General features: G+C 38.8%; 1 protein-coding gene across 1 annotated transcript in view; it reads right to left on the reverse strand.

Moving 5' to 3' along the window:
- The window catches only part of COL4A6 (collagen type IV alpha 6 chain), a 462181-nt gene that overhangs the window by 52976 nt on the left and 382197 nt on the right, over window positions 1–27008 (reverse strand). Inside the window, exons 8-14 of the mRNA XM_079764920.1 lie at window positions 9552–9620; window positions 7867–7902; window positions 4866–4928; window positions 4056–4091; window positions 3826–3867; window positions 2710–2802; window positions 1601–1654 (exon numbers count right to left, since the gene is read on the reverse strand). Of these exons, the coding sequence (XP_079621046.1) occupies window positions 1601–1654; window positions 2710–2802; window positions 3826–3867; window positions 4056–4091; window positions 4866–4928; window positions 7867–7902; window positions 9552–9620 (393 nt within the window). The remainder of the gene's footprint in view (window positions 1–1600; window positions 1655–2709; window positions 2803–3825; window positions 3868–4055; window positions 4092–4865; window positions 4929–7866; window positions 7903–9551; window positions 9621–27008) is intronic.

Raw genomic sequence — 27008 nt, forward strand, 5'->3', positions numbered from 1 at the left:
CAAATGGTCTGACTGGAGTGGCTTAGTGATTGAGTGTCGACCTATGAACCCAAGAGACCACGGTTCGATTCCCTGTCAGAGCACATGCCTGGGTTGTGGGCTCGATCCCTAGTGTGAGGCATGCAAGAGGCAGCTGATCAGTGATTCTCTCTCATCATTGATGTTCCTATCTCTCTCTCCCTTCCTCCCTAAAATCAATAATCCTCTCTAATAAAATGGTAATATGCAAATTAACCATCACTCCGCTACATAAGCCACGCCCACTAGCCAAGCCATGCCCACCAGCCAATCAGGGCGAGTATGCAAATTAACTCCAATCCAAGATGGCTACAGCCACAGAGAGCAAGGTTTCCCAGGTAACAGAGGAAGCCAAGCTTTCCATAGCCGTTGCAGGCCTAAGCCTCCACTCAAGCTACAAAGTTTCAATTATAGAAGGTAAACAAATTCAAACAAATGGCGGCAGAATGGAGCTTGAGAGAGCAGGCCAGGGTTGCCGCTGGCAACAGGGGAAGCAAAGCTTTCCGCACACCTTGGCCGGGCTCACCTGCTTAAGGCTACAAAATTTCAATTGTAGAAGGTGAATTAACTGCCACAGAAATGGCTGCCGGAGCCCCAGGCTTGGCTCCGCTCCAGGCTACAAAGTTTAAATTGTAGAAGGAAAATAAATTCCAGATACCAGGGCCTCCCCTTGGGTTGCCGGGGGCGTGGCTGGTCTGCAAACCACCACAGGCCCCTCGCTCAGGCCACCCCATGCCCCGAGGGAACCCCACCCTTATCTGTGACATCCTTCAGGGCAAACCAGCTGGCCCCCACCTGTGCACCAGGCCTCTATCCTATCTAATAAAAGAGTGATATACAGATTGACCATCACTGCAACACACAATATAGCTGCCCCCATGTGGTCAAAGATCCTGCCCCCATGTGGACACAAGATGGCCACTACAAGATGGCCAGAAGGGGAGGGCAGTTGGGAGGCACCCGGCCTGCAAGGGAGGGCAGTTGTGAGGGACCAGGCCTGCAAGGGAGGGCAGTTGAGAGGGACCAGGCCTGCAAGGGAGGGCAGTTGGAGGTGATCAACCCTGCAGGAGAGGGCAGTTAGCGGTGACCAGGCTGGCAGAGGAGGGAAGTTGGGGGCAAACAGGCTGGCAGGGGAGCAGTTAAGCATCAACCAGGCTGGCAGCGGAGTGGTTAGGGGGTGATCAGGCTGGCAGGCAGAAGCGGTTAGGGGCAATCAGGAAGGCAGGCAGGCAAGCAGTTGGGAGCCAGCAGTCCTGGATTGTGAGAGGGATGTCCGACTGCCCGTTTAGGCCCGATCCTGGTGGGATCGGGCCTAAACGGGCAGTCGGACATCCCTCCAGGAGTCCCAGATTTGAGAGGGTACAGGCTGGGCTGAGGGACAACCCCCTGCTGTGCACGAATTTCGTGCACCGGGCTTCTAGTAAAAATATATTTAAAAAAACATTTCAAATGCCTTCTAATAATGAAGATGGTGGAATTCTCTACAATAACCATAGGAAGAAGTCTTCCTGTTAGCCTTCTATTGCTATAGCTTTTGTCCAATCAAACACTATATAGATATTGACCAAATAAAAAGACTTACCGGAAGTCCTGGAGGGCCACTTGTTCCTGGGGAACCCTGAAGCCCTAGTTCCCCCTGGAAAAATAAGCAAAGCTTAGTAAGTAGCAGCAGGAAGCAGTGAACTTGAAGGAGATGGCTCTCTTGAGTTACTTGGGCTGGGTTGTGGGAAACCATTGGGGTATCAGGATTGGGGTTTCAAAGGGTGGTGCAAATTACAGACTACAAAAAATCAATGGTTTTGGGGGAAAGAGTAACAATTACATGCTAATTTTCCTATATGTGCCCTGGAAGGGCTCTCTAAAGTTTGAGAATGATAAGGATGCAGGTAATCTTTCATATGCTCATAAACTGTTTCTAATCAATGGATACTTCCTATAAACCTGGAGAGAACCTGGAGCTATTGTTTGCACAAAGACAAACACCTTCTCCTGGCTGGATGCATTGACCACAGGCACAGAATCATAAAACTTAAGAAAACCCCAGGAAAGAAGGGAATGCAGATTACTGAAAGATATCTCGACAGTTTAATAGCACACAGCCATTCAAATACACCCATATGCACACTCACTCATATCAAAATACAGAGTATAACACATATTGGCTAAACAGGTCTACAGCTTCAGCCTTGATAGTTCAGATCAGGTAAATTAGGGCATCTACTGCCACTTGGTGACAATATATCCTTTTTGGCATGCTTAAGTTTTAAGGGAAAATAACTTTAAAAAGATACTGCAAAACAACAATTTATATTGTATGTGCTCTGTCACAATCTTTGGGAACAACATAAGTATTGAGAAAGTTGGGAGTTAGGAGGAAAAACCCAACTATTCAATATTTAAGTTATCTAACATCTTGATAATTGGATCTGCAAAAGTGAAACACAGAAAATAATCACTTAAATGAATACTCAGAAACCCAAGCACACTCATATCCACATACCAAAAAGCAACCTTTTAAAAAAGCCTTTCATGAGGGACAAAACAAAGAAGGCTTTACCTTCACTTCCAAACAAAAATCCATTCATTGCTCAGGACCCACTACCCTTCTAGTGTGGTCTGGTTATTTGAATTGAACTTTGGTATTAATAGGAAGAAGCTTATTAACTTTTCCTGTTCTTAAAAATTCAATACCTTAGATCCTTTCTTCCCTTTGGGAAACCCCATGAATTCCAGTTCTCCGGTAGATGGTGGGGGTCCTGCAGGGCCAGGGAGACCAACATCCCCCTGTAAGATAAAAAGGAACTTTAAGCAAAGCAGAATCACACAGACCATTTCTCCAGAGGGTGGGTTTGTCCTCTGTATGTAACTCACAAATAAACTGTCCATTACTTTGGCCTCTTCACCCTCACCCTTGCATCAATGAGGAAACAAAACTATCAGTGTCAAGGAGTGAGAAGAATTATAAGCCTGTCCAAATGCATTTTGTACCAGCACTGCAGAAGAAAGAAGCAAGATAAAGGAAGCTGCAGGTTCATGCTTGCCATGGTCATGCATAAGGGTGTTTAGAGGAGAGCAAAAAAGGGGTTTGAGCAAGGTGAATGGACATTTCTCTGCAACTGTGATCAGACTGTTATTGGTCTAATCCTTGTCAAAAGCACAAGCAGAGACAGTGAAGCCCATGTTAGAACATTGGCAGCTGAATTTGCTCATTGGAGGCAGTGCAATTTACAAGAGGCACTCATGAAGGGGGAGAAGAACAATCTTGCAGCCTCTCTTGAGGCTCTCAAATCACTATAGAGGTAAATAGAATGAGGAAGGGGAGCTACAAGAGAATGGTGAAAGCATGGTTATGGAAGCAAGAGAGAGGAGATGGAAATAGAGAGGAAGAAAAGCGGAAGCAAGAGGAGGAGGAGGAAGAGTAAAGAAGAAAAGAAGGAAGAAGAAAAGGAAGGAAAGATATAACAAGCCAAGAAAAGAAAAGAGAAGGTCACACAGTACACAAATACCCCAGTGGAAGGAAGAGGTAATATATTTCAAGAAAGTATATTTGTAAGACATCCACACTTCACAGGTAGGAAGCAGGAAGACTACAATATTTTAAAGGAGAAAGACCACAATATCCTATGTGTGGTATGTGCACATGCAACCCTCAAGGGACCCCACCAGAAGATCCATGTGGGGTGGAAAATGCTCATTTCCCAAGGCAAAGATTCAAATTCCCTTACACAAGCAGGCACAAGGTTGTAGCCAGAGACATTTTTTTGGAGCATATGGAATACAGATTGTATTTTGTGAAAATCTATTTACCTTGTCTCCTTTCTCTCCTTGGAAACCTAACCCCATATTCCCCTGGGGTACGAGGCACAGGGAGGAAAAACAAAATCAATTACTAAACAAGTTCCGGGAACTTCAGTAGGAATGCAGTCTTTTTTTTTTTTTCCCACCAGAAAGTGAATTTAATCAAATCAGAATATCTCTGGGGAAACATGATTACTTAATGGTAGGAGGCCAAATGTTCCAAGACAAAGTATACTTACGTCAAGACCAGGGAGACCAGGGGGGCCTGGAGGACCCTATATTAAAAATGAAAGGAAACAGCACTTTTTAGTTTCAGACAAGAAATGTGGGCATGTTGAGAGTCTTCCACCCACCTTGGTATAGCCTGGCATTGGTGAAGCAAACTCTAGCTCCCTCTCTCAAGGTTCCAATCTCCCAAATTGACCCAATAATCACATTCATGTTAAGATAGTGAAGGTTTCATGTGTCATTCCTCGCAATAGGCCAATGGTGACCTTTGATGAAGGTAAACCAAAGTAATCAATGGTAGGATTTCATGCACTGGAGAGAGAAAAATCTGGCACAGGGCTTCCCCAGAACCACACAGATGACTCTATGCTTTTTCTATGCCAGCTATGATAAACAGGATTGGTATAAAAAAGAGAGGTAGGTAGAGCTTTCCAAGTTGCAGTGTTGAAAATAATTTTGAAAATTCTTCTGTGCTCAGGGTAGGTGATGCTGGTGGTAGTATGATTAATTAGCAGCATCAGGGGAGTGGATGGTAACAATAGATATGCCAGGTATCTGCCATCTCTGGGCTATACTTTAGGTTGATCCAGACTAGGTGACTTTGGAAGCACAGAGTGAATAGTCAGATTGACTCTAATAAATAAAGACAATACATAGCTCCTTATAAGAGCATACTTTATTTTAATCCTCCAGGAATGGAAGTTGCCTTCTCCACTAGGAGAACCTACATTTACACAGGTGCACATTAAATCCATGGCCTAGTGGGTAAAGCATTCATGTGAATGAATTCTATGATCACATGGTAGATTTAGGTTACTTACTTGAAATCCTGGTGATCCCATAGGTCCTACAGCTCCTGGAGAGCCGGGTGTTCCTCGTGGGCCCTAGAGAGACAAGTTTTTACTAAGGTCATAAAAGCAACACAGTTTCTCAATGAAAATGAAAACATTTGCCCACAAAAACTGCACAAGAATGCTCATATTAGTTTTATTCATAGTACTAAAATATTGGGAATGTCCTAGGCGTCCACTGATACAAGAATTGATAAGTGAACTGCAATACATACAATAAGATAAAATAATAGTAAAGCATAACAAACTACTGATATATGAACCAATGTGAATGAATCTCAAAAATAATGTGCTAAGTAAAAAAAGTCTGACCCTAAAGGCTACATATTATATGTTATTCCCTTTATATGATGCCCTAGAATAGAAAAAAAAAACTGATTTAGGATGGAAAGAAAAATCACAATAGTGGTTGCCTTTGGGCTGAGGTGGGGACAGGGATTGACTAGGAAGGGACAGGAAAGAACTTTTGAAGGTGGTGGGAATGTTTTATACCTTAAGAGGGCTTTGGGTTACACAAGGGTATACATTTGTCAAAACTCATCATATGTACACTTAATATTTGTGTATTTTATTGTATGTAAATTTTACATAGAAAGAAAAAATGTAAACAAATTTTGAAGTCTAGCTAACGATAGGCATGCAATTTACTTTAACATTAGTAAATATGAGATGGAGTGATGGATGGATAGATAGAAATGGGATAAAATAAGTATAGTAATATATTAATGGTTAGGATGTTCACTGCAAAATTCATCCAATTTTACTATATATTTGAAAATTTTCATCTTAAAGTGATGTAAAAAAAGGAAAATTTAAAAAAGGAATCAAAACAATTACATTAATATCAGGTAAACTAGAATTCAAGGCAAATAATATTACCAGAGATAAAAGGGGCATTTCATAATGATAAATAGGTCAATTCATCAAGAAGTTATAATAATCTTAGATGTGCATGCATCTAATAGCAGCGCTTCAAGATATATGGAGCAAAAACTGATAGAAATAGACAAATCCACATTATAATTGAAGATTTTAATATCCTTCCCTCAGTAATTAATATAAGTTAGACAAAAATTATCAGTAAGAATATAGAAGATTCAAAATACATTATTACCTTGACCTAGTTTTTGTTTTTTTTTAGATCACTATACCCCAAACCAGCTGAATACATAGTCTCTTCAAGTGCATATCACACATTCAGCAAGATAGTTCCATATTACAGGCCATAAAACAAACCCCAACAAATTTTAAAAAGATTGAAGTTATACAGAGTGTGTACTCTAACTGCAATGAAATCAACTAGATATCAATAACAGGAAGATATGTAGAAAGTTGCCAAATGTTTGGAAGTTAACACATCTTTGAAAGGAAATATCATAAGGGAAACTAGAAGATATTTTGACCTGAATGATAATAGTGATGAAATTAAAAACAAGACAATGAAATCTGAAGAGAAAGATGGTATGGGGAAATGTATAGCCTAATTAAAATAAGGAGCAGTAATAAAGTGATATGTGCTTAGGTAAGGGATGAAGAGGCCAAGTGAAATCAAGACTTAGATAGGTGGAAGAGAAACTAGGGATTTGAAGTTTCCCCAGGGATGTAAAATGTTAGAACATTGCTTTGACAATAATTAATAACCTGTGATCTCCTTACTGATCACAAATCTCATACTCAGCCACCAAACTCCCCTCCTCAAATCTACATGGTTTATTTATCATGCTTGTGTATGTACATAAACATTGTACCTTTGCAGGTAGGGAAATGATTTCTAAGAGAAGCTATGCAGCAAATATAGTTATTCTACAAATTTAGTTAACACACCACCTAAACCCGTGGTTGGCAAACTGCAGCTCACGAGTCACATGCAGCTGTTAGGCCCCTTGAGTGTGGCTCTTCCACAAAATACCACGCCCTGGGTGAGTCTATTTTGAAGAAGTGGCGTTAGAAGAAGTTTAAGTTTAAAAAATTTGGCTCTCAAAAGAAATTTCAATCATTGTACTGTTGATATTTGGCTCTGTTGACTAATGAGTTTGCCGACCACTGACCTAAACCATTTAGCTATAGGGGTCTGGGTGTCCTTGGTCCTTACTCATTCATCTATGTTTGCATGTGTACTTATATACATCCTATTTATTGCCTATCTTTTCTCACACTGCTCTCTGTTTAGAAAGTTTCCTCCCATTGCCAGCCAGCCTAAAGATCATTCATACTTATCAGAGGCTACCTTCTCTATCTTAAATATAAAGTATTTCATGATGTATACTTAGGTGGACAGCATCTCTTCCTCAAAGCTTTTGTGGAATTCTTATGCCACATTCCTAATAGTGTTTCACATCCTGGGTCAGGGAGGGGGCAGAGACCATATCTGCATTGTCTCAGGGATCACTCGTAGAATTTTTTTGAGAGTACGTGCTTAGTATCTGTTCTGGAATAAAGCAGAAAGGAAGGAACCCTGGTATAGGCAATAACAAAGAAAGGAAGGGCTTTTCTTAAGCCACTGCAAAGGAAAACGATGACAATGTAGAAACTCAAGGAAAGCAGAAAGCTCTTATTAATACAACTCACGGATTTTCATGGACTCATTATTATTTAGAGTCCCTTAAAATTTGTTTAATACAGAATACTTTTTAAAGAATAGTGTTGTACTTTTGTTTTACCAATGACACTCTCAACACACAGAAAACACTTAGTAAATGCTTGCTGAATGAAATGCAAAATTCTGTACCAGGGAGTATGCAGTTTCCTGGTCTAAAGGTCTAAAAGCCTGCCTGCTATGTAGCTTTGAGGTGGACAGTCCATCCTATCAGTACTTTCTCATCTGGAAAAAGACAATAATGTGACCCATTTTCTATGGATTTTTCTTGAGAAGGTCTACAAAGACCTTCAAACACTGAAGGGAAGAATGAAAAGGGACAATCAGTAACTATTGACTAAACATTGAGAGCTCAACACATAAGTAACAACTTACAGTGATTCCATCTAGTCCAGGCAGCCCAGGATCCCCCTGAGAAACAGAAAAAGGCAGAACAGTGAAGAGATTAATAAACCAAGTCTGTGGTATTTCATAGATAACTAACCTAAAATGCATGGGCATAAAAACGCTTTGCTGAAGCTTAGTCCTCTTCTGTCAAGGTCCTGTGTTTTAAATAATGTATGAATTAGACATATTCAACCATTTACTTTTTATCCCGAGAAAAGTCTAGACTCTAAAAGGCAAATGTTATAGCCTTGGTTGAACAGGATTTCATATTTTACTTGGATTAATTAATTTTTTTTCTAGGAGCTTATCAATTAGAAACTGCTTCTGTGGGCTGGTGATTTCCCTTTTCTTTTGGAGGAAAGCAAGCCACCTTCCCATGTGCCCTCATTCCCAGAGAATCTATGCCCATATATATACAATGTAAATCAGACATTTCAAGGGAGAATCCACAGAGTATACAGTTTCTGATTACATTTTAATTACTTTGCACCATCTTAAGTCACTGTATAAATCTATAATATGACCATCTTTGAAAATTGCTGTGTTCTACTGGGTCCAAGGTCTCTTATTTTTGGCCAAACTCATCAATGTTTGCTGTGACAATGGCCATATTTTGATACCTGCTAGTCTTACTGCACTTGGCTTATGGTAAAAAATCAGCTCTCTGCAGCATGGAAAGAACACTAACTAGCTGTGTGAATCTGAACAAGTCACATAGCCTCAGTATACCTCAGTTTTTCTATCTGTAAAATGAGCAACATGAATCTAACAATCATGAGGTCTTTCCCAACTTTTACATTTTATCTTCAGCTGTGGCATCTACAGCCAAGAGCTCGAATACTGTGCCTTTGTCAGTTCTCATCCACCCACCCCCATCACTCCATTCCAAAGTGACTTCCAATGTTCCAATGCTCCGGGTTCTGTGCATGGATGGAAGACAGAAAGGTGCCATCCTCAGCTGAATGTGCTTGGATGCATCTTCCTCTCATGTTAGACACATAGATTCTGATTTGCTAGCAAGGAAATGATGGGCTCCCTTCCCACTCTTTAAGGGAAATAGGGTCAATCATTTGGCAACAGAGTTTATTGAGGGCCCATAGGATACCAGGCAGTACAAACCAAGAATTTAGTCACAAGAATACAGAAGGTTTTTATCAATGAAGAGATGAAAGTTTCTAACCAGCTGCAGAGTTGATGGGCAATTTTTGCAGACAGCCAGGGGCCCAGCTAAGGGTGATGGGCCTGGGTTCAGGGACAGAAAAGGGCAGGGCAAGGATCCTGGGCTGGTGGCCATGCTGAGATGGGCAGAGACATACATGGTTTCAAACCAAGGTATGCAGACATCAAGGATTCTAGAGCAGACAAAAGGTATCTGCCTCCAGGAAATGTCTTGGCTTGTCAAAGAAAATGATATGCATGCAAACTGTTTGCTGATCTGTCTCTTATTTTTGGTCTAGATCCTATATAGCAAATATCTTTGACAGTATGGTTACAAACATTTCTGTCAGTGTTTCTACCACAAAATGCTCAGGGTCCTTTTTAAATACAGCTTGGTCTGCTCCTTAAATAGAGACACAGATGCTAGTTCTGGAAATGTTTTTATTGGAGCTGGGGCCCAATCTGGGATAGCTCAGCTTATAGCCTACTCAGCGGTCTGCCTTAGAGGCTCTTACCTTCATTCCTTTGAAACTACCTTGGGTATGGACAGGTTCACCTTTAGATCCTTTCTGACCAGGAAGCCCCTGAGTAAAATCAGAAAAAAAACTTCTGAAAACATACACACACAGAGTTTTGTTAATAGGATGTGTTTCATCCTCTGATAAGATAGAGGATGAAACAGCAAGAGGCTGAAATTATATGGATTATTCTATGGCAGAATTGGCTATGCTAAGGGCCAAAGTATATCCCCCGAACAGCTGCTGTGTCTCAAAATCATATGCCCACTCCCCTAATTCCAAAATCTCTAAAGGGATTAGAAAGGAGGAGATTTTGAATCTATTCAGAGAAGTCAACTTTTTCTGTAAAGAACCAGATAATAAATAATTTAGGCTTTGCAGGCCATATCTGGGCTCTGTCCCATATAGTTTATCTTTACAATCTTTTAAAAATGTAAAAAGAAACTACAGGTCAAGGTTCACGTTAGCTAGTTTTCTGACCCCTGGTCTAAGAGATATCTATAAAACTATCTCCATCTTGTGCTGCTACCACACAATTTCAACTTCAACACCTGTCTAAGAGGCCAGTGTGTCTCACTAACACAGACAACAGTTCGAAGTATGCCCAACCCATCTATCAACCAGAAATTTACTGTCTCATTGGCAGATGCCAGCTAACGTCTGCTAGATGTTGTCCTGTTGGAGAAAGTCAATGTCCCCATACCTAATGGGAAGTCAGGATTAGTACTGGGGGTAAGGTTAAACTTTGGGTACTGAATCATTGATTGAATGATGATTTTTTTTTTAGCTCAAAATTACAGATATATTAAAAGAACAATGTAGTCCCAAAATCACAAACCAGTTTCTTTCCTAATACTTCCTGTTTCCCCTTATACTTGTGGCCACTACTTTCATCAAAGAAATGTCAAATAATACCCACTCAGGATTCAGCAGGGTTAATAAGGTTCTGTTTAGTAAAATACATGTCCAAGTTCTTATTTAGGCTTAAAGGGAGGTTTATGGACAGGATTAGGTTTTACATTTTTCCTTTGACTCTCAGATGTTCATTACCTCAGGATTTCTTTTCCTACTATTGGGGGTAGCACTTCCTTTATTTCCTGGATATTCACTTTCCTCACACATATGTGATTTGCTCTCCTCTCCTGTTGCCATGGCAGTGTTTGAAGAACTTTGAGACATAAACAACTCATACTATGTTGGTAATACAACTCTCCCACCAATTGCTACATATTGGTTTGATCCTTAGATGTCTAGGTTCTTTATGACAAGCTGGGGCTTGTTCTTTGTATGTATCTCTCACTTTCATATTTTATTTTATTAATTTTATTTTCCCCCCTATAATCTCTTCCACCTCCTCCCACTCCTTCCCTACATAATCACCACACTGTTGTTTCTGTCCATGAGTTCTTCCTCTTTTTTCTTTTTTTGCTCAATCCCTCCCCCTCCTGCAACACTCTCCCCCATCAGAGCTGTTTGCCTTCTCTTTATCTATAAATCTGTCTCTATTTTGCTCAGTAGTTCAGTCTGTTCATTAAATTCCACATATGAGTGAAATTGCATAGTACTTATCTTTCTCTGACTGACTTATTTCACTTAGCATAATGTTCTCCAGGTCCATCCATGCTATCACGAAGGGTAACATTTCCTTCCTCTTCAAAGCTGAGTAGTATTCCATTGCGTAAATGTACCATAGATGTTTTTAAATTCAATTTAATTATTTAAATTGTATTTTATAGTTTAAAGTATTACAAATAATAGTACATATATCTCCTCCCCCCATTGCTCTTCCCCCAGCCTCTCCTACCCCCTGGCACATGCCCTCAACGCCCCCCCCGCCAGTGTATTGTGTCCATTGGTTATGCTTATATGCATACATATAAGTCCTTCAGTTGATTTCCTACCTCCCCTCCCCAACACTCCCCACTCTTCCCGCTGTAATTTGATAGTCTGTTCGATGCTTCTCTGCCTCTGTATCTATCTTTTTATTCATCAGGCTATAATGTTCTTTATTATCCATAAATGAGTGAGATCATGTGGTATTTTTCTTTCACTTCCAGGCTTATTTCACTTAGCATAATGCTCTCCAGTTCCATCCATGCTGCTGCAAATGGTAGGGATTCCTTCTTTTTTATACCAGCATAGTATTCCATTGTGTAGATGTACCATAGTTTTTTAATCCACTCATCTGCTGATGAGCATTCAAGCTGTTTCCAAATCTTAGCTATTGTAAATTGTGCTGCTATGAACATAGGGGTGCATATATGCTTTCTGATTGGTGTTTCTGTTTTCTTGGGATATATTCCTGGAAGTGGGATTACTGGGTCAAATGGCAGTTCCATTTTTAAATTTTTGAGGAAATGCCATACTGTTCTCCACAGTGGCTGCACCAGTCTGCATTCCCACCAGCAGTGAAGGAGGGCTCCTTTTTCTCCACATCCTCTCCAGCACTTGTCATTTGTTGATGATAACCATTCTGACAGGTGTGAGGTGGTACCTCATTGTTGTTTTGATTTGCATCTCTCAGATGATTAGTGACTTTGAGCATGTTTTCATGTGTCTCTTGGCTTTCTGAATGTCCTCTTTCAAAAAGTGTCTATTTAGGTCCTTTGCCCAATTTTTGATTGGATTGTCTATGTTCCTTTTGTTAAGTTATATGATTTCCCTGTAAATGTTGGAGATTAAACCCTTATCAGAGATAATATTGTCAAATATGTTCTCCCATGCAGTGAGCTTTCTTGTTGTTTTGTTGATGGTTTCTTTTGCTGTGCAGAAGCTTTTTATTTTGATGTAGTCCCATTTGTTTATTTTCTCCTTAGCTGTTCTTGCCTTAGGATCTGTGTCTGTAAAGATATTACTATGACATATATCTGCAATTTTGCTGCCTATGTAGTCTTGTAGGATTTTTATGGTTTCCTGTCTTACATTCAAGTCCTTTAGCCATTTTGAGTTTGTTTTTGTGTATGGTGTGAGTTGGTGATTTAGTTTAAATTTTTTTGCATGTATCTGACCAAATTTCCCAGCACCATTTATTAAAGAGGTGGTTTTGGCTCCATTGTATGCTCTTGCCTCCTTTGTCAAATATTGAGTATAATGGCTTGGGTCAATTTCTGGGTCCTCTATTCTGTTCCATTGGTCTATATGTCTGTTATTGTGCCAGTACCAGGCAGTTTTGAGAACCGTGGCTTGGTAATATAGCTTGATATCTGCTATTGTGATCCCTCCAACTTTGTTCTTCTTTTTCAGGATAGCTGTGGCAATTCGGGGTCTCTTTATATTCCAGATGAATTTTTGGAGAGTTTGTGCTAGATCTTTGAAATATTACATTGGTATTTTAATAGGGGTTACATTGAATCTATAGATCACTTGAGCTAGTATGGACATTTTAATGATATTGATTCTACCAATCTATGAACGTGGTATGTTTTTCCATTTGTTTATGTCTTCCTCTATCTCTTTTTTCAATGTCCTGTAGTTTTCCGAGTATAAGTCTTTTATATTCTTGGTTAAGTTTATTCCTAGGTATCTTAATTTTTTTTTTTGGTACAATGGTAAATGGGATTTTCTTTCCATTTCTCTTTCTTTGAGGTCATTATTGGTGTATAAAAAGGCCATAGATTTCTGGGTGTTAATTTTGTATCCTGCTACATTGCCAAATTCATTTATTAGGTCTAATAGTTTTTTGGTGGAGTGTTTGGGGTTTTCTATGTATAGTATCATGTCATATGCAAATAAGGACAGTTTTACTTCTTCTTTTCCAATTTGGATGCCTTTTATTTCTTCTTCTTGTCTGATCGCTATGGCTAGTACTTCTTTTTTTATTTATTATTTTTTATTTTTCCATTTTTTAAATTAAGGTATTATATGTGTACATATCTTACCATTGCCCCCCCACACACTCCAATCCCATACATGCCCTCAGCCCCCAGTGTTTTGTGTTCATTAGTTATGCTTATATGCATGCATACAAGTCCTTCAGTTGATCTATTATCTCCCCCACCTCTCCCTAAACTTCCCCCTGTAATTTGACAGTCTGTTTGATGCCTTACTGTCTCTGTACCTATCTTTTTGTTCATCACTTTTAATGTGCTTTATTATCCATAAATGAGTGAGATCATGTGGTATTTTTCTTTCATTGGCTGGCTTATTTCACTTAGCATGATGTTCTCCAGTTCCATCCAGGTTGCTGCAAATGGTAAGAATTCCTTCATTTTTATGGCAGCATAGTATTCCATTGTGTAGATGTACCATAGTTTTCTGATCCAGTCATCTGCTGATGGGCACCTAGGCTGTTTCCAAATCTTAGCTATTGTAAATTGTGCTGCTATGAACATAGGGGTGCATATATCCTTTATGATTGGTGTTTCCAGATTCTTAGGATATATTCCTAGGAGTAGGATTACTGGGTCAAATGGGAGTTCCATTTTTAGTTTTTTGAGGAAACTCCATACTGTTCTCTACAGTGGCTTCACCAGTCTGCATTCCCACCAGCAGTGCACGAGGGTTCCTTTTTCTCCAAATCCTCGCCAACACTTGTCATTTGTTGATTTGTTGATAATAGCCATTCTGACCGGTGTGAGATGGTACCACATTGTCATTTTGATTTGCATCTCTAGGATAATTAGTGACTTTGAACATATTTCCATGTGTCTCTTGGCCTTCCTTTTGTCTTCTTTCAAAAAGATTCTATTTAGGTCCATTGCCCATTTTTTAATGGGATCATTTATCTTCCTTTTATTAAGTTGTATGAGTTCCCTGTAGATATTAGAGATTAAACCTTTATCAGTGAAAACATTTACAAATATGTTCTCCCATACAGTGGGCTTTCTTGTTTTGTTCATGGTTTCTTTTGCTGTGCAAAAACTTTTTATTTTGATGTAGTCCCATTTGTTTATTTTCTCTTTGGTTTCCATTGCCCTAGGAGTGGTATTGGTGAAGAAATTGCTTCGACATATGTCTGAGATTTCTCTGCCTGTGGATTCCCCTAGTATTTTTATGGTTTCCCATCTTATGTTTAAGTCCTGTATCCATTTTCAGTTTATTTTTGTGTATGGTGTAAGTTGGTGATCTAGTTTCATTTTTTTGCATGTATCTGTCCAATTTTCCAACACCATTTATTGAAGAGACTGTTTTGACTCCATTGTATGTTCATGCTCCTTTGTCAAATATTAATTGAGCATAGTGGTTTGGGTCGATATCTGGGTTCTCTATTCTATTCCATTGGTGTATATGTCTGTTCTTGTGCCAGTACCAGGCTGTTTTGAGAACAGTGGCTTTGTAATAAAGCTTGAAATTTGGTATTGAGATCCCTCCTACTTTATTCTTCTTTCTCAGGATTGCTGTGGTTAGTTGGGGTCTTTTTTTATTCCAGATGAATTTTTGGAGAGATCTTTCTAGGTCTGTGAAATATGCTGTTGGTATTTTAATGGGGAGTGCATTGAATCTATAGATTGCTTTGGGTAGTATGGACATTTTAATGATGTTGATTCTACCAATCCATGAACATGGTATGTTTATGGATTGGTAGAATCCATCTGTTTATGTCTTTCTCTATTTCTTTTTTCAGTGTCCTGTAGTTTTCCGCGTATAGGTCTTTTACCTCCTTGGTTAAGTTTATTCCTAGGTATCTTAATTTTTTTGGTGCGATGGTAAATGGGATTGCTTTTTTAAGTCTCTCTTTCTGTAAGTTCACTATTGGTGTATAGAAATGCCATAGATTTCTTGGCGTTAATTTTGTATCCTGCTACATTGCTGAATTCATTTATTAAGTCTGTTAGTTTTTTGATGGAGTCTTTCAGGTTTTTTATGTACAATATCATGTCATCTGCAAATAAGGACAGCTTTACTTCTTCTTTTCCAATTTGGATGCCTTTTATTTCTTCTTCTTGTCTGATTGCAATGGCTAATACTTCCAGTACTATGTCAAACAGGAGTGGTGAGAGTGGGCATCCCTGTCTTGTTCCTGTTCTCAGGGGAAATGGTTTTAGTATTTGCCCATTGAGTATGATGTTAGCTGTGGGTTTATCATATATAGCTTTTATAATGTTGAGGTATGATCCTTCTATTCCCACCTTTTTGAGAGTTTTTATCAAGAAAGGATGTTGGATTTTGTCAAATGCTTTTTCTGCATCAATTGATATGACTATGTGATTTTTCTCCCTCAATTTGTTTATGTGATGAATCACGTTTATTGATTTGCGGATATTGTACCATCCTTGCATTCCTGGGATAAATCCTACTTAGTCATGGTACATGATCTTTCTGATATAGTGCTTGATCCGATTTGCTAGAATTTTGTTGAGGACTTTGGCATCTATGTTCATGAGGGATATTGGCCTGTAATTCTCTTTCATTGTGTTGTCTTTATCTGGTTTTGGAATTATGGTGATGCTGGCTTCATAGAAGGAGCTTGGAAGTGTTCCTTCCTCTTGAATTTTCTGGAATAGTCTGAGGAGGATAGGTTTTAGTTCTTCCTTGAATGTTTGGTAAAACTCCCCTGTGAAGCCGTCTGGCCCCCGGCTTTTGTTTACTGGAAGCTTTTTGATGACTGCTTTAAGATCTTCCATAGTTATTGGGCTACTGAGCTGTTTAGATTCTTCCTGATTGAGTTTTGGAAGGTTATATTTTTCTAGGAGTATGTCCATTTCCTCCAGGTTGTCCAGTTTGTTGGAATAAAGTTGTTCGTAGTATTTTGTAACAATCCTTTGTATTACTATGGGGTCTGTTGTTATTTCACCTCTTTCATTTCTGATTTTATTTATTTGGGCCCTCTTTCTCTGCTTCTTGGTGAGCCTGGCTAGAGTTTCATCAATCTTGTTTATCCTTTCAAAGAACCAGCTCTTGGTTTTGTTGATCTTTTGTATTGTTTCTTTGGTCTCTATGTCGTTTATCTCCACTCTGATCTTTATTATTTCCTTCCTTCTGCTTACACTGGGCCTTTCTTGTTGCTCTCTTTCTAACTCTTTGAGTTGTAGGGTTAGGTAATTTATTACCATTGTTTCTTGTTTTTTTGCAGTAGGCTTGTAGAGCTATGAAATTCCCTCTCAAGACTGCTTTTGCTGTGTCCCATAGATTTTGGATTGTTATGTTTTCATTGTCATTTGTTGCCATGATGTTTTTTATTTCTTCCTTGATCACTCTGGTAACCCAGTCATTGTTTAATAGCATGCTGTTTAGTCTCCATGTATTAGATTTTTTTGGATTGTTTTTATTGTAGTTGATTTCCAGTTTTATTCCACTGTGATCTGAGAAGATACTCGGTATTATTTCTATCTTCTTGAATTTGAAGACACTTTGTCTATGTCCCAGCATATGGTCTATCTTTGAAAATGTCCTATGTGCACTTGAGAAGAATGTATATTCTCTGGCTTTGGGGTTAAATGTTCTGAAGATGTCAATTAATTCTATCTGGTCTAATGAGTCATTTAGGATAGATGTTTCTTTGCTGATTTTTTGTTTAGAGGATTTGTCCAATGATGATAGTGGAGTATTAAAGTCTCCTACTATGAGTGTATTGCTGTCAATCTCTCCCTTGATATCCTCCAGGAGTTTTTTTAATGTATTTGGGTGCTACTGTGTTGGATGTGTATATGTTTACAAGAGTTATCTCTTCTTGATGGATTGCTCCCTTTAGTATTATGAAGTGGCCTTCCTTATCTCTTGTTATGTCCTTCACTTTGAGATCTAATTTGTCAGATATAAGTATTGCTACCCCAGCTTTTTTTTTTCATTTCCATTTGCCTGGAAAAGCTTTTTCCATCCCTTCACCCTACGTCTGTGTGCGTCTTTTTTTCTGAGGTGGGTTTCCTGTAGACAGCAGATATATGGGTTTTGTTTTCTTATCCAATCCATTACCCTGTGTCTTTTGATTGGGGCATTTAATCCATTTACATTTGAAGTTATTATTGATAGCTACTTATTTGTCGCCATTGTTATTCTTTACCCCTGTGTTCCTTCTTTGCTTTCTATATTCTTTTTTACAGCAGACCATTTAATATTTCTTGCATTGCTGGTTAAGTGGTGATAATTTTCCTTAGTCCTTTCTTGTCTGTGAAGCTCCTGATTTCACCTTCAATTTTGATTGATAGCCTTGCTGGGTACAGTATTCTTGGATTCAGACCCTTCCTTTGCATGACTTTGTTTATTTTATTCCATTCCCTTCTGGCCTGATGAGTTTCTGTTGAGAAATCAGTTGATAGTCTGACGGGGGTTCCTTTGTATGTAACTTTCTCTCTCTGGCTGCTTTTAAGATTCTTACTTTGTCGTTGGTGTTTGCCAATTTAATTATAATGTGCCTTGGTGTCGGTCTTTTGGGGTTCATTCTGCTTGGGACTCTGTGAGCTTCTTGGATTTGTGTGGGTTTTTTCTTCCCTATATCAGGGAAGTTTTCTGTCATTATTTCTTCAAACAGGTTTTCTATTCCTTGCTCAGTTTCCTCTCCTTCTGGAACCCCTGTTATGTGGATGTTGTTTTGTTTTGTGTTGTCCCACAGTTCCCTTAGGCTCTCCTCCTGATTTTTAATTTTTTTTTCTAGAAGCTGCTCTAATTGGGTATTTTTCCCCACCTTGTCTTCTAGCTCACTGATTTGGTCCTCTGCTTCTTCTAGTCTACTCTTGATGCTTTCTATTGTGTTCTTTACAGCAGCGATGTCATTTTTCATTTCTTCTTGGTTCTTCTTCATTTCCTCTTGGTTCTTACTCATATTGTTAAATTTGTCTTCCATTCTTTTCAGCCACCTTATGACCATTTATATGAATTCATTCTCTGACATTTTGTTAGCCTCTGTTTCGTTTACTTCTTTTTCTGGTGATGCCTGCTTTTCTTTCATATGTGGGTTGTTTCTTTGTCTACCCATTGTCTCTCTTCTCTGGATGTCTGGTTATGTAGTTCTCTCTCTCCTCATCCCAGGTGAATTCTGACCTTTCCGTGGTGGAGTGTAGACCTCCTCTGAAACCGCATGTTTGCGCCAATTTGGAACCGGTGTTCTGGGGCTTGCAGCTGTTCGGTGTTTGCTGCAGTTGCAACTTTTCAAGCTTCCGATAAGATCCACTTTCCCCTTCAAGATGGCCATGGCTAGTACTTCTAGTACTATGTCGAACAGGAGTGGCGAAAGTGGGCATCCTTGTCTTGTTCCTGTTCTTAGGGGAAATGGTTTTAGTTTTTGCCCATTGAGTATGATGTTGGCTGTAGGTTTGTCATATATGGCTTTTATTATTTTGAGGTATGATCCCTCTATTCCCACTTTGCTGAAAGTTTTTATCAAGAAAGGGTGTTATTTTGTCAAATTCCTTTTCTGCATCAAGTGATATGATTATGTGATTTTTGTCTGTCAGTTGGTTTATGTGATGTATCACATTTATTGATTTGTGGATATTGTACCATCCTTTCATCCCTAGAGTAAATCCCACTTGGTCATGGTGTGTGATCTTTCTAATGAATTGCTGATTCCGATTTGCTAGAATTTTGTTGAGGATTTTAGCATCTACGTTCATCAAGGATTTGGCCTATAGTTCTCTTTTTTTGTGTGATGTCTTTATCTGATTTTGGGATTAGGGTAGTGCTGGCTTATAGAAAGAACTTGGAAGTGTGCCTACCTCTTGAATTTTTTGGAATAGTCTGAGGAGGATAGGTTTTAGTTCTTCTTTGACTGCTTGGTAGAACTCCCATATAAAGCTATCCAGAATAGGGATTTTGTTTGCTGAAAGATTTTTGATTGCTGTTTCAATTTTTTTGGTAGTTATCAGCCTATTCAGGTTTTTCTTATTCTTCTTGGTAGCTTGTATTTTTCTAGAAATATGTCCATTTCATCTAGGTTGTCCATTTTGTTGTAATAGAGTTGTTAATAGTATTTTTTTCATAATCTTTTGTATTTCTGTGGGATCGGTTGCTATTTCTCCTCTTTCATTTCTGATTTTGTTTATTTGGGTCCTCTCTCTTTGCTTCTTGGTGAGCCTGGCTAGAGGTTCATTAATTTTGTTTATCCTATCAAAGAACCAGCTCTTGGTTTTGTTGATCTTTTGTATTGTTTTTTTGGTCTCTATGTTGTTTATCTCCACTCTGATCTTTATTATTTCCTTCCTTCTGTTTACGCTGTGCTTTTCTTGTTGCTCTCTTTCTAACTCTTTGCGTTGTAGGGTTAGGTAATTTGTTACCATTGTTTCTTGTTTTTTGAGGTAGGCCTGTAGAGCTATGAACTTCCCTCTCAGGACTGCTTTCACTATTTCCCATAGATTTTGGATTATTGTGTTTTCATTGTCATTTGTTGCCATGATGCTTTTATTTCTTCTTTGATATTTTTGGTAACCCAGTCATTGTTTAATAGCATGCTATTTACCCTCCAAGTGTTTGCTTTTTTCATTGTTTTTGTTGTAGTTTATTTCTAATTTTATGCCATTGTGATCTGAGAAGATGCTTGTTATGATTTCTATCTTCTTGATTTTGTAGGGACTTTGCCTGTGACCCAACATATGGTCTATGCTTGAAAATGACCCATGTTCACTTGAGAAGAATGTATATTCTGTGGGTTTGGGGTGAAATGTTCTGAAGATGTCGATTAATTCCATCTGATCTAGTGAGTCATTTAGGATTGATGTTTCTTTGCTGATTTTTTGTTTAGAGGATTTGTCCAATGGTGATAATGGGGTATTAAAGTCCCCTACTATTTCTGTATTGCTGTCAATCTCTCCCTTGATATTCTCCAGAAGTTTTTTTTTTAATGTATTTGGGTGTTCCTGTATTGGGTGCATATATGTTTACCAGAGTTATACCTTCTTGTTGTATTGTTCCCTTTAGTATTATGAAGTGGCCTTCCTTATCTCTTGTTATGTCCTTCATTTTGATATCTAATTTGTCAGATATAAGTAGTGCTACCCCAGATTTTTTTTTCATTTCCATTTGCCTGAAAAACCTTTTTCCATCACCTCACTGTCACCCTGTGTGAGTCCTTTTTTCTGAGGTGGGTTTCCTATAAACAGCTGATATATGGGTCATGTGTTTTTATCCACTCCACTACCCTATGTCTTTTGATTGGGGCATTTTATCCATTTACATTTAAAGTTATTATTGATAGGTACTTGTTTGTCGCCATTTTTATTCTTTACCCCTGTGTTCCTTTTTCCCTTCCTATTTCTTCTTTTTACAGCAGACCCTTTAGCATTTCTTGCATTGCTGGTTTGGTGTTGATAAACTCCCTTGGTCCTTTTTTGTCTGTGAAGCTCCTGATTTCACCTTCAATTTTGATTGATAGCCTTGCTGGGTACAGTATTCTTGGATTCAGACCCTTCATTTGCATGACTTTTTATATTTCATTCCATTCCCTTCTGGCCTGGTGTGTTTCTGTTGAGAAATCAGTTTCTAGTCTTATGGGGGATCCTTTGTAGGTACCTTTCTGTCTCTCTCTGGCTGCTTTTAATATTCTAACTTGGTCATTGGTGTTTGCCAATTCAATTATATTGTGCTTTGGTGTCGGTCTTTTGGGTTTCATTTTATTTGGGACTCTGTGAGCTTCTTGGATTTGTGTGAGTTTTTTCTTCCCTATATCAGGGAAGTTTTTTGTCATTATTTCTTCAAACAGGTTTTCTATTCCTTGCTCAGTTTCCTCTCCTTCTGGCACCCCTATTATGCAGATGTTGTTTCATTTTGTGTTGTCCCAAAGTTCCCTTAGGCTCTTCTCCTGTTTTTTAAGTGTTTTTTTTTTCTAGATGTTGCTCTGCTTCGGTATTTTTTCCTACCTTGTCATTTAGCTCCCTGATGCGGTCCTCTACTTCTTCTAATCTACTTTTGATGCTTTCTATTGAATTCTTTATAGTAGCAATGTTAATTTTCATTTCTTCTTGGTTCTTCTTCATTTCCTCATGGTTCTTACACATATTGTTGAATTTGTCTTCCATTCTTTTCAGTGACCTTATCACCATTTCTCTGAATTCTTTCTCTAACCCATTGCTTGCCTCCATTTCATTTACTTCCTTTTCTGGTGTTGCCTCCTTGTATTCCATATGCGGGCTATTTCTTTGTCTCCCCATGATCTCTTTTCTCCTGGTGTCTGGTTATGTAGCTCTCTCTCTCCTGAATTGATTTAAAGGCACAAAATACAACACTAGAAGGAACAAGCACATGGCAGTGAACACAGATGTATTCATGATACTAATAACTCCAAATAAAGGTGACAATTAGAGAATAGAGAATTGGGTGATAAGAAAAAAAAAGAGTTCAAAAATGATTTTGACAAAAGGAAAAAAGTAAGAGAGAAAAGAAAGAAAGAGAATAAAAAATAATGAGGGAAAAGACTATTTATATGGGGAGAAAAGTCCAATAGAACAACAACTAATCCCAAAAAATGCAAACAAAAAATACCCAGAGATGAATGCAAACTACAAACAGCAACTAATAACAAGCAAGGAGAGGAAAAACAGAAGCAAAAAAAAACAAACAAAAACAGAAACAAAAAAAGAAACAAACTAAAAAACGAAAACCATCTCACAAACAAGGAAAAAACCCCCAACCTAATCAACAATCAAACAAACAATAACAATAGGATAGAGAGAAAGCAAGGCAAAACAAAACAAAAGAAAAGAAAAAAATAGAAGAAGAAAAACAAAACAAAACAAAGAAACAACAACAAAAAAAGGGAAGAGAGAAAAAATCTTGGATAGTGAAGAAAGTGAAGAGAGAGGTACATATGGACTTACATCAGGGGAGTGGAGATTAGACATATAAGTAGGGTGAAATTTTAACAGTGGGTAAAAAGAAGGAATAGGGAAAATCTAAAGCAGGTATTGTAAGCGAAACAGGACAACAAAAGGGGAAAAGTGAGGAAGAGAGTGTTGGCATAATGGTAAAGTTGAGATCGAGTCAAATGATGCTAAAGGAAAAATGAAAATAGAATGTAGAACACTAATCCCAAAATAAAATAAAATAAAATAAAGAGAAAGTAAAATGACACTTAAAAAAAAGGTAACTTAGTTGTAGTAATACTGATTAAAAATAAAAAATGTAATAATTAAAAAGGTAAAATCAAGTGAGGAAAAAGAAAAAAAAATTTCTGAAGTTAAAGATGAAAAAATAAAAATGTGCAGTAGTGAAGGTCATTCACTTCCTCTACTGTTCTGTTTGGCATGCCTGTTTCCTGTCAGGTAGTCAGGACAGTATTGAAGTTCCCTGCTTTCCCCTTAGACTGCCTTTATTTGTGTTTACACAAGAGTCAATTTGTGATTCAACCTCTGGGTGGCAGTGTTTCTGGATTGACCTCTGGGGCTATAAGTCCTCTCTAGCTAGTATTTCATTTTTGTTTTCCCTGTCACATTTAATACTAGTTTGGGAGAATGGACTGCCCCAGAGCTATTTCTCTGATCATTTCTCCCCGCTGTGATCCCTAGGTTCCACAAATACAACTTTCCCCTGCAGTCTCTGAGAGTGTCCCAGTTGGGTGATCCTATGTACTGGGCTTAGTAATCAAAAGCAAGGATTTAAAGAGAAAAAAAGAGCCAGAGTAAGTGTGTGAACACACGCGACTTTTACCCTCTGGCACTGCGTGCAACTCTGTGAACGTCTCTGTGCACATCTTTTTTCCCCTGGCACTAAGCACCTGGCACACTGGTAAAACTTCAAGCTGCTTTTTTGTTCCCAGTCCAGCTCTGGATTGATTTTTAGTGTTCCCTTCTGCCAGCAGCCCTGTGGATCCTCTTCCACGTTTGCGGATCATGCTGGCCCCAATGGCCACGGATTTTGTGGGGCACAGACTTCCCCCGAACCTGTAGATTCTGCTGTGTGCGTTTCTCTCTCTAGCCGGGATCACAGACCTCACCTTTCCCTAGGCGAAATCTGACATTTTCGTGAGAAGGTGCAGAGCTGGTCCAAGTCCAAGTATTTGTGCTGCTCCCGGTATTGTGATTGTAGAGTCCCGGGATGTATAGGCTTCCGATCACAGCCACTATCCCCTTCAATATAGCCCATGGATGTTTTATTTACTCATATTAATAGACACTTGGGCTACTTCAAAATCTTGGTTATTGTAAATAATGCTGCAATGAACATAGGGGTGTATATATTCTTTCAAAGTAGTGTTTCAAGCTTTTTCAGATATATTCCCCAAAGTGGAATTTCAGGTCAGAAGGCAGTTCCATTTTTAATTTTTTGAGGTAACTCCATACTGCTTTCCACAGTGGCTCCATCAATCTGCAGTCCCACCAACAGTGCATAAGGGTTCCCTTTTCTCACATCCTTGCCAACACTTGTTTGTTGATTTATTGATGATGGCCATTCTGACAGGTGTGAGGTGATATCTCATTGTGGTTTTAATTTGCATCTCTCTGATGATTAGTGGTATTGAGTATCTTTTCATATGTATATTGGTCATCTATACGTCCCCTTTGGAGAAGTGTCTATTTAGGTCCTTTTCCTATTTTTTAACTGGATGTGTGTGTGTGTGTGTGTGTGTGTGTGTGTGTGTGTGTGTTTTGTGTTCAGTTTTATAAGTTCTTTATACATTTTGGATATTAACCCTTATCAGATGTATTGGTGGATATATTGTCCGCTTTAGTGGGTTGTCTTTTCATTTTGTTGATGATTTCCTTTGCTGTGCAAAAACATTTTAGTTTCATGTAGTACCATTTGTTTATTTTTTCTTTTGTTGCCCTCACCCAAGGAGATATACCTGAAGAAATATTGCTATAAGAAATGTCTGAGATTTTACTGCCTGTTTTCTTTTAAGATTTTTATGGTTTCAAGTCTAACATTTAAGTCTTTAATCCATTTTGAGTTTATTCTTGTGTCTGGTATAAGAAGGTGATATGGTTTTATTTTTTTGCATGTATCTCCAATTTTCCCAACACCATTTATTAAACAGACTATCTTTGGCCCATTATATATTTTTTCCTCCTTTGTCAAATATTAATTGACTATAAAGGAGTGGGCTTATTTGGGGGCTCTCTATTCTGTTCTATTCATCTATATATCTGTCTTTATTCCACTACCATGCTATTTTGATTATTATGACCTTGCAGTATTATTTGATATCACGTAGTGTGATTCCTCCCACTTTGTTTTTCTTACTCAAGATCACGGTTGCTATTTAGGATCTTTTGTGATCTCACATATATAATTTTGGAATATTTTTTCTAGTTCTGTGAAATACTTGATTGGTATCTTGGTAGGAATTGCATTGAATCTGTAGATTACTTTGGATAGTATGGATATTTTAATGATGTTAACACTATTTATCAATGAACACCGGATATGTTTCCACTTATTTGTATCTTCTTCAATTTATTTCTTCAGTGCCTTAAAATTTTCTGAGAACAGGTCTTTTACTTTCTTTATTCTATGTATTTTATTCTTTTTGAAGCAATTGTGAATCAGATTGTTTTCTTAATTTCCCTTTCTGACAGTTCATTATTAGTTCATGAAAATGCAACAGATTTCTGGATATTTATTTTGTATCCTGCTACTTTACTGAATTCATTTAAAAGTTCTAATAGTTTTTGGTGAAATCTTTAGAGTTCAGTATCAAGTCATCTGCAAATATTAATAGTTTTACTTCTTCCTTTTCAATTTGGATGCCTTTTATTTCTTGTTATTAGAGGTGTCCCTCAGCCCAGCCTGCACCATCTCCAATCTGGGACCCCTCGAGGGCAGTCAGACATCCCTCTCACAATCCAGGACTGCTGACTCCCAACTGCTCACCTGCCTGCCTTCCTGATTGCCCCTAACCACTTCTGCCTGCCAGCCTGATCACACCTAACCACTCCCCTGCCAGCCTGATTGATGCCTAACTGCTCCCCTGCAGCCCTGGTCCCCCCCAACTGCCCTCCCTTGCAGGCCTGGTCCCTCCCAACTGCCCTCCCCTGCTGGCCATCTTGTGGCGGCCATCTTGTGTCCACATTGAGGCAGTCACCTTTGACCACATGGGGGCAGCCATCTTGTGTGTTGGAGTGATGGTAAATTTGCATATTATTCTTTTATTAGATAGGATTAGATAGGATAGAGGCCTGGTGCACGAGTGGGGGCCGGCTGGTTTACCCTGAAGGGTGTCCTGTATCAAGGTGGGGGTTCCCTTGGAGCATGGGGTGGCCTGGGTGAGGGACCTGTGGTGGTTTTCAGGCTGACCATGCCCCCCGGTGACCCAAGCGGAGGCCCTGGTATCTGGGATTTATTTATCTTCTATAATTGAAACTTTGTAGCCTTGAGCAGAGCCAAGCCTCCTGCTCGCTCCATGGCTGCAGCCACTTTTGTTGGGATTTATTTATCTTCTATAATTGAAACTTTGTAGCCTTCAGCGGAGGTCAAGGCAGGCCAGGGCTGCAGAAGCTTGGCTTCCTCCATAGCCGAGGGCAACTCAAGCCTCCTGCTCTCTCCAGCTCCGTGGCTGCTGCTGTTTTTGTTGGGATTTATTTATCTTCTATAATTGAAACTTTGTAACCTTGAGTGGAGGCCTGGGCCGGCCAGGGCAGGTAGAAAGCTTGGCTTCCTCCATTGCCTGGGAAACCCTAGCCTCCCACTGTCTCCGTGGCTGCAGCCATCTTGGTTGGGTTAATTTGCATACTCACTCCTGATTGGCTGGTGAGTGTGGCTTGTGGGTGTAGCAGAGGTACGGTCAATTTACATATTACTTTTTTATTAGACAGGATTGTCTAAATGCTGTGGCTAGGACTTCCAGTATTATGTTGAATAAGAATGATAAAAGTGAACATCCCTGTCTTGTTCACAATCTTATAGGGGATTGCTTGTAGTTTTCCCCCATTGAGTATGATGTTGGCTGTGGGGTTGCCATATATGGCCTTTATTAAGTTGAGGTATGTTCCCTCTATTCCAAATTTTCTGAGACTTTTTATCATAAATGGGTACAGGATCTTATAAAATTCTTTTTCTGCATCTATTGCTATGAGCATGTGTTTTTTATTCTTCATTTTGTTTATGTGGTGTATCACATTTATTGTTTTGCGGATATTATACCAACCTTGCATCCCCAGAATAAATCTCACTTGATCATGGTGTATGATCTTTTCAATGTATTGCTAGATTAGGTTTGCTAATATTTTGTTGAGGATTTTAACCTCTAAGTTCATCAGGGATATTGGCCTGTAGTTCTCTCTCTCTCTCTTTTTTTTTTTGTGGTGTCTTTATCTGGTTTTTGGAATTAGGATAATTTTGTTTTTATAAAATGAGATTGGGAGTCTTACATCCTCTTGAATTCTTTGGAATTGTTTGAGAGTGATAGGTATTAGTTTTCTTTGAATGTTTGGTAAAATTCACCTGTAAGCCATCCAGTCCAGGGCTTTAGTTTGTTGGGAGTTTTCTGATTACTGCTTTAATTTCACTAGTTGCAATCTGTTTATGCAGAGCTTCTGATTCTTCCTCATTTGGTTTTGGAAAATTGTATGTTTCTAGGAATTTATCCATTTTTTGCAGATTGTCCAATTTGTTGGTAGATAGTTGTTCATAATATTTTCTTACACTCCTTTG

The sequence above is a fragment of the Cnephaeus nilssonii genome (genome assembly GCF_951640355.1).
Source record: "Cnephaeus nilssonii genome assembly, chromosome: X".
In the NCBI taxonomy this organism is placed as follows: domain Eukaryota; kingdom Metazoa; phylum Chordata; class Mammalia; order Chiroptera; family Vespertilionidae; genus Cnephaeus; species Cnephaeus nilssonii.